The sequence below is a fragment of the Hippocampus comes genome, unplaced genomic scaffold, assembly GCF_001891065.2.
Source record: "Hippocampus comes isolate QL1 unplaced genomic scaffold, H_comes_QL1_v1.1 scaffold156, whole genome shotgun sequence".
Taxonomy (NCBI): domain Eukaryota; kingdom Metazoa; phylum Chordata; class Actinopteri; order Syngnathiformes; family Syngnathidae; genus Hippocampus; species Hippocampus comes.
The window spans coordinates 7,366,559-7,374,289 of NW_017805744.1; the positions used below are offsets into that span (position 1 = coordinate 7,366,559).

Consider the following 7,731-nt stretch of genomic DNA (forward strand, 5'->3'; position numbering starts at 1 on the left):
TACGGTAAAATTAATGTTTTTAAAATCAATGAAATGAAAAAAGAAGTCAACTAATTAATCAATTTTTTTGAGAAAAATGCGTAGTTGTAGTTCTAAAATTCTAGATTTTACACCTGATCCACGTGATGGGTATTGGCCGATCACATTCATGGATGATCGTGATTCAGTTTAAAATCCGGATCGGACCATCCCTAGTATTGGCAAATGTGTAGGTGAACACTGAGAATCAAAGTGATATTGTATTTGATGTTATGTCTGAGAATTAAATTAAAAGAATGCAAGATAAACAAAATAAAGACAGTGGTGGAAATGTGACTCGGATTAGAGTGTGCACTCCGTTGTCTCATGTGCCTTGACCTTTTTCTATATGAGAGCAGGTTCACAGTTGAGATCACCTCTTATAAGAGCCACTAATCCTGAACCGGTCGACCCATCTGCAAGGTTCATACCAGGATAAGAGGAATGTTTAGCATGTTGGACATGCTGAACACACGCACACATTCCTGTGTGTAAGTGTGTGTGCGCACTGACTTGAGCATATGAATGCAATTTTTTGGTATACTGCTCTTTAAAATGCCAAATTCCACTGCCCCGCCCTTACTTTAAGCATCAAATTAAAGAGCACGTAAAAATAATAGTAATAATAACAATATACAACTGGCAGTGTCAACAATATGTGCACTGTTCCAAATAACAAAAGTGAAATTTAAAATTTGCACATTCAGCAGTGAACTTTGTATATCACTGGCATGAAGACAAGTCGCAGTAGTAGACATGTGCTGACCTAACCAAAACACATACCAATTACAGTTTTTGCAGCGCTCACTCAAGCGCTGCAAGCCTCCGCAACACAGTTTCGCTGTGCTTTCACAAACAATGAATCGACGGTGCACTGCACTGTGCCAGGTGCAGCGTGAAAAGGGTGTAAGAGGAAGAACATGACTTTCATTTTCTCTTGATGTCCCAATTTTCATACGTGTAAAATGTGTATTTATTGTGAATGTTAATGGCGGTGACAAGTGGAAACACGGGGGTTATCTTGTAAAGACCATACTTATGCAGATTTTTTTCTTCAGGTCTCCATTCTATGGCCAAGGCATCATGGGCGTTGTCAATTCTGTTTCTGCTGGTGCTCCCGACTCCATGGGTTGGCCCCGTGCCTACCCACCACCTCTGTGGCTCCCACCTTGTGGACGCCCTGTACTTCGTATGTGGAGAGAGGGGCTTTTTCCACAGCCCGAGACGACTTCACAAGAGGGAGTTGGAGCACTTACTCAGTAAGGCCATGTAAAATCATCCTCATTGGACGTCTTGAGTGTGGATTGTTCCCTTTCCTATCCGGTGGTTAGGAGAGAATCCTTCTGCAGAAGCCTCTTGGAGGGCTTGTATCTACCGTGCATCCATTTCTCTGGCCATGGGTGCACATGAGTGGTGCGCACTGAAGATGTTAAATGCACACCAGATTGTATGCAACTGTACATTTGCTTACCAAGCATATCAAATTTTTCATGAGTGAACGTACCATCAATGGAGTTACTTCATGAAGTGATTCATTCCTTTCTCAATTCAGTTGAGCTCAGCCACATACATGTGCTGCACAATATATATGTATTTTATATACAGTATATAAAGACGACAAAATTTGACAAAGTAAACAAATGCCTTCCAAAGTTCAACACCCTACTTTGACGATATCTTTTGCATTGCATAGTAGCCTCCTGTGCTAGTCTAACTTTCAACAAGAGTCAATGAAGAAACATTTTTGCACTAAAACCAGACATTGTATAAGACAACAATGATAACGGAACCGATTTGACTCATTAACTGCACACTAAGTATAATTTTCATCTAAAAATAGATGTACGTTTTTTGCTGGGGCGGCCCGGTGGTCGACTGGTTAGCGTGTCGGCCTCACAGTGCAGAGGTGCAGGGTTTGATTCCAGCTTCGGCCTTTCTGTGTGGAGTTTGCATGTTCTTCCCGTGCCTGCGTGGATTTTCTCCGGGTACTCTGGTTTCCTCCCACATTCCAAAAACATGCGTGGAAGATTGATGGAACACTCTAAATTGTTGCTAGGTGTGATTATGAGCGCAAATGGTTGTTCTTCTATGTGTGCCATTTAATTGGCTGGCAACCAGTTCAGGATGCCCCCCGCCTGCTGCCCGAAGACAGCTGGGATAGGCTTACCCTTGCGAGGATAAGTGGATCAGAAAATGGTTGGATGGATGGATGGATGTTTGTTGTATTTTCTCCTTCTTTAACTTTTATTCAGGGTGACTCAGGTGAGTGCTTAGCACTCTGTGTTGATGTTGCTTACTAGAAGCCTTACACAAAGGCACCCAGCAAAGTAGTTCCTCTTGTTCACTGACACATGAACTTTTTCATTTTCCTTTCAGGAGCCTTGAGTGACAAGTAGATAGCATTTCAAAATATTAACCGAATGTTGAAGCGATGACAGGCAGTAGTAATAGCTGGGCTGGCTGAGTATTTATGTGGAAGCTCTGCAGTCGAGTGTTAGCAAACAGTCAATTAAGGTCAAGTAAAGGGACAACACACGATATTAGAAGAATGCATTGTTTCGAACGTACTTTTAAGGCCGCCGTCATTTGCGATCTCCAAGCAGCTTTTTTACTCATTTTGCGGGCTTCAGCGTTTTGTTTTTGAATGTCGTCGGTCACGTGACCGAGAAGTGTAGCTTGACGTGAGTCAAGCGTGACACAGACGGATGTAACAGAGAATCCGGTAATTTTTCAAAATAAAACATCTTTCGTATTCCGAAATAAATAAAACGGAAATAAGGCAAGTTCTTTCTGTGCGGCCCGGTACCAAATGCCCTGCGGACCGGTACCGGTCCGCGGACCGGCGGTTGGGGACCCCTGGTTTAGACCTCAAACAATACTGTGATGCTTTGAAGTTTAGACGTGGCAGCTTTGATAGAATCTATTGTGGCTCTACCGTATCCCCCTCTCCGCTCCGTCAAAGAGGGCCTAACAAGACTAAATAGATTGGAATGATCAGATTACCTAGCCAAGCCATTAAAGCTCCATTAAAGTGTGATGAGTCCAGATGCTCAAAGAGAGAAATTTGAGGTTCACACAGCAGACGGACTTAACTCGGTTTTGGAAACTTTCTTTCATCTCTAAGGGTCCCTGTCGAAAAAGGCCAGACAAGAGCAGCGGCAGTGGAGGAAATTTTCTGGAGGCGATGATTCCAAAGTGAAGAGAGGCATCGTGGAGCAATGCTGTCATAAGCCGTGCAGCATTTACCACCTGGAAGGCTACTGCGACTGAGCCGCTGACTCCACATACAGAACCACCTGTGAGAAAAGGTCCTGAAGTCCATGTTCGGTGATGTACTGGCTGTGTTTGAATGACAGGAAATAAAGCTCCATAACCCATAACCCGAGGCTCTTCTGTGCAAAGATGTGACTTTTGTTGGGAAATGACAGGATGTTGCAGGAAACATGAGTTTCTATCATTTCAACCTATGACTGCGATACGACAGTGCTCTCTGCTGGCTAGACACAGACACGGCCAATGTTGAAATCTGGCTTTATTTACAAGAAAGAATTATGTACACCCCAATACCGCAGACTAAACTCCCAGCTTACCTACATGATAAAAATATCATTTTTAAAATGCTCATCAGACGTCCTATGGAAGGAACCATTTGTTTATCATTTCTCAGACATACGTTTTGAACATTTCATTTTAAGATATGCAAGCCCTCTAACCTGAGCTTTTAACATGATTGGAATGTTAAAAAATTTGAGAATGATGCCCAAAAATACATGTATATATTAAAAACAACAACAACAAAAAGCAGACACTTAAGAAGCTCAATCATTGATGTTCTTGTCTAGTTGAATCTCTTTGCTTTGTGATTTTCTACAACAGAAAAAAATAAATAAATAAACAATCATTTATCCGTTTCCCATTTTAACTTTGTGAAAGTAGGAGAAGATGAGGCAATGGCTGCTCACCTTCTTTCAGAGCTGTTGCAGTCTCAGTGTGCCTGTTCTCCTTATTGTGTTGGAATGCTTTACTGGGATCAAACCTGCGCTGAGATTCAGCGGGGAGCTTTGATTTGAGGTGATTCAGATCACCTTTCTGACGACTCAACTGGGAGCGAAGCTTCAGCACCTCCTACAAAGACACACACGCACACGCACAATGAGACAGAGAGAGAGGACTCGCGCAAGACAGTCAAAGGTCATACAAGTCATTGTATGAACACCAACTAGTCAGATTGCAATGTGGGTCATTTCCAGATCGCTTCAATTAGCCACATCACACTCGCAGCATGATCCGCAAGGTGAGATCTTGCAGTTTACCTGACTAAACCCTCTTTGCACATGACAATCTCATGCACCCCAGCGAGGCAATTTTTGCTTCCGCAACGTCAAGCACTGTGACCGCCCTGATTTTAAAGGGAATGAGGGGAGTTGCTTGGATTGGCCGCGAGTCGGCTGCGTTCCATCCCACGAGGGCGCAAATGCCCTCTTCTATCTGCGCTACACCAGCAAAATATCAAAACAAAGAAAACACCACCCAATGTGCACAGTCGGACTGCGCTTTGCCCGAGACTTGTGCTGGGCACAAAAATTGGGTTTCGTGTGTTCCGTGCATGCGGTAAATTAAAATTCAACTTTTCACGGTCCAAAGCAGAGGGGTCCATGCAGACTCTTGCTGACAGGTATCGGATGACAATGTTGACATCACCAACACGTGGTTCAACTAGAGGTCTAAGCTCTGCTGTGAAACTCTTTATGTTGTAAACTGTGGTTTTAGACATTTTTTGATGCGTGCATATATTTTAAAATTAATTTTATTGTTTTATCGTGGAATGTCCAGAATGTTGTAACTTGTTTTGAAAAGCACAATACAGTTATTCACGTTCATATTAGTTACACACTGACAGGAAAATAAGCCAAGTGATGTGTTCGAATACCGCATCCCAGTTGCGTTACCTGTTTCAGGTTAAAATTTTCATCTTTTAGCTTCATCACATGCTTAATCTTCTGCTTCTGATTCTGGTGACCCAGCAGGTGAGCATAGGCATCTGACAGCTTGTTTATTTCTTCCTGGTTTGCTCCATTTTCATTGAGGAGTGCATTTCGCTCAGCAGCAAAGTAATTCAACTGCTCCTAGAGGTGCCACAAACAAAAAAAAAAATTTAAAGGGGTATAATGAAATCAAAAGTCTCGTTATTTGGTAGTGTGTTCCCAACATTTTATCCATTAAATGCATCACTGTTTTGTTGGATTGTCGCGTCTACACAACAATTACAATGACAAAATTAATCCAGTGTATTTCGTCGTGTCTGCTTAAACTGCTTGGAAGAGACGAACCTCAAAGGGTTGAACCTTAGCAAACAGCTCCTCATACTGTGACCTCCAATGTTCTGCCTCAGAACTTGAAGAGCTGTGAAAGAAAAAAAAATGTTTTTTTTTTTTTGCAAGGTGTAAATAAATTCATGCATTCATTCCAAAAAAAAAAAAAAAAAAGTTGCTCACCTCTTTTCCTGTGCTTCAGTGATTTGATTTTGGAGTTTCTGTTGCTGCTCATCCACCTCCCACTGCAGTGTGACCTTCTCCTGAGTCAGCGCCTTGACCTGATGCTGCAGAGCGTGCCGCTCTTGTTGTTGGTATTCCATTTTGCACAGCAGACCCTCCACCTTTTCCTCTGTGAGGGCCGTTTGTGCCTGAAGGTTCACACACTCTAGCTGAATCTCATCCAAGCGATCCTCAAGCTGCCTTTTCTCTGTATTTGCCATCATCAATGATTGCTCTGAGAGTTCAACTTGCGTCACGAGTCGACTTCTTTCCTCACTTAATCTATTGAGCTCAGTCTGTAGTCTGTGAACCTCTGACCTGAGCTGTTGGTGGTCTTCAGTTTCAGCTTCCAGTACTGCCTTTTTCACCTCGAGCTCGGCTTGATATTTAATTTTCTCCTCTTTTTCTTGTAACAGTTGTTCCATTAGTTTCACCTTTTCCTGGCGGACTTCCCCAAGCTGTTTCGTAGCCAGTTGTTCCTGGTGGTGAAGCTCAGCAACTTTCTGCTCTTCAATTTGCCTCAATGCTTCTTCCTTGTCTTGTGTCTGGCGCTGTACCTCCTGCTCTAAGTGAGAGATTCTCTCAGCATGGCTGGCCTCCAAGGCCTGCATCTCCTGAACTTTTTGAGCGAGGTGATCTTGCACCTCCTGCAAAACTCTAGATAGATCAAGATAAGAGAGAAGAATGAAGAAAAAAGAAAAAGGAAGACTTCATTGGTTAAACTTATGCGATTTAAGAGGCAAACCCTGAATTCTTCTGTCTCATTCGGTGCTCCTCATCTTTTTGTTGAATCGCTTGGTCCATCTCCTCTTGCATTTGCTGGGTCACTCTGTTCATCTCCTCTCCCAGTATTTTATAGCTCTCCTCGGAAGCCCTCAGAGCCTCTTTAGTGCTTCACCAGACAAAAGAACCATAAACTCTCAGAATATTGCAATGTAACACAACAGCAACAACAACACATTTGACAACTCACCATTGAAGCTCTGTTGACATCTCTTCCAGTTCTCTCCTGGCGGTCGAATGCTCCTCTTTCAACAATGACAGGTCACTGCTCAAAGGATCGGCTATGATTATTCAAGTGTTGATAAGCAACTAGCTTGGGTACAAACAAACTCGAGGCTGGGCAATGAATCACTATCAATATGTGTCATGATAGAGCAAGATCAATATCAACAGAAAATACATTTGGCAAAATGTAAAAGAAAAAAAAATAAAGAAAAATTAGGAGGAAAACCGCAACCCCGCACTGCCAGGCATTCTGCGGGATTGAGGAAGTGTTTGCAGTATGTCATTAGATTTGCACCACATTTCCAAGCACATAAGTGGAAGTATTGAGCACAAAAGTGTGTCTTGCCGACCTGAAGAAGCCACTGAACCAATCAAGAAGTGCAATGAACGATGCTGCTTTGGGGTAGCATCTTCCACATATGAAAATTGACAGCACTGCTTGAGGATCATGGATGTAAACAACAGTGCACAATACCTGATATTATAATGTACACAAAAAAAACACTATAAAGTCTTTGAAAATGAGTTAGTTTTCCTCCAAATAGTTGTTTTATTTGATTATATCTTTAATCCATGTATTGTTTTTCTTATTTTGGTGATCGATAGACCAATATGAAATTTATATCGTGACACATCTATAGCGCCCAGTCCTAAACAAAAGAAATCTATTAGATGCTATTAAATAGGTGACCTTCAAATGGTTGTTTCGACAACTGAGAATAGGTATTGTTACTTAAACAATATATAATAAACTAACACAATGCATTTTTATTTACTATCATGGATGAAAATGCTCATTCTGTTCCTCAGAGCGACACGGGGTCCAGAATATTTCCCGAGCATTTGTCTTCATTAAGGAGATTAGGAGAATGAAAGGATGGGCCAGCCTGTGGGACGCCGTTATTTATCCCGTGTAACAGATGTGCTGCTCAGCTTGAAGCGGTGGTCGATGTCAAATATGCTGAATTCCAGGAATTTACACCCAGGTTGAGTTGAAATGTAATCAATTGACATTACACAATTATACTGTAACTGAGAGGGACACATGATGTATGTGACGCATCTCATCTTGACTTTTTAAGCCAGAAACATGCTTTAAAAAATTATTCGCCTGATTAATCTGTTATTGGTATTTATTTATTTGTGGGGGGGGGGGGGGGGGGATCTGGGA

At 42.1% G+C, this 7,731-nt stretch overlaps 2 protein-coding genes across 4 annotated transcripts in view; one reads left to right on the plus strand and one right to left on the minus strand.

Moving 5' to 3' along the window:
- Positions 1-960: 960 nt before the first annotated feature.
- Positions 961-3,525, plus strand: LOC109524473 (insulin-like). The gene is made up of 2 exons (XM_019884403.1): positions 961-1,277; positions 3,143-3,525. Exons 1-2 carry the CDS (start codon positions 1,088-1,090, stop codon positions 3,286-3,288), a joined length of 336 nt encoding a protein of 111 aa, XP_019739962.1. The 5' UTR covers positions 961-1,087; the 3' UTR covers positions 3,289-3,525.
- Positions 3,526-3,532: 7 nt separating this feature from the next.
- hmmr (hyaluronan-mediated motility receptor (RHAMM)) overlaps positions 3,533-7,731 on the minus strand; it is a 9,103-nt gene continuing 4,904 nt past the window's right edge. For 2 of the 3 annotated variants that reach the window (XM_019884401.1, XM_019884400.1), the window contains exons 15-22: positions 6,526-6,603; positions 6,298-6,444; positions 5,514-6,209; positions 5,349-5,421; positions 4,968-5,144; positions 3,981-4,143; positions 3,830-3,885; positions 3,533-3,785 (exon numbers count right to left, since the gene is read on the minus strand). In XM_019884401.1, coding sequence (XP_019739960.1) covers positions 3,857-3,885; positions 3,981-4,143; positions 4,968-5,144; positions 5,349-5,421; positions 5,514-6,209; positions 6,298-6,444; positions 6,526-6,603 — 1,363 coding nt within the window. In that variant the 3' untranslated portion in view covers positions 3,533-3,785; positions 3,830-3,856. The remainder of the gene's footprint in view (positions 3,786-3,829; positions 3,886-3,980; positions 4,144-4,967; positions 5,145-5,348; positions 5,422-5,513; positions 6,210-6,297; positions 6,445-6,525; positions 6,604-7,731) is intronic. The other variant, XM_019884402.1, reaches the window with a different exon arrangement.

Bases quoted from the DNA above. Each gene is read 5' to 3' on its own strand.
- LOC109524473 (XM_019884403.1), top strand. From the start codon at position 1,088: ATGGCCAAGGCATCATGGGCGTTGTCAATTCTGTTTCTGCTGGTGCTC. The intron at 1,278-3,142 runs GTAAGGCCATGT...TTCATCTCTAAG, and splicing joins GGAGTTGGAGCACTTACTCA to GGTCCCTGTCGAAAAAGGCC.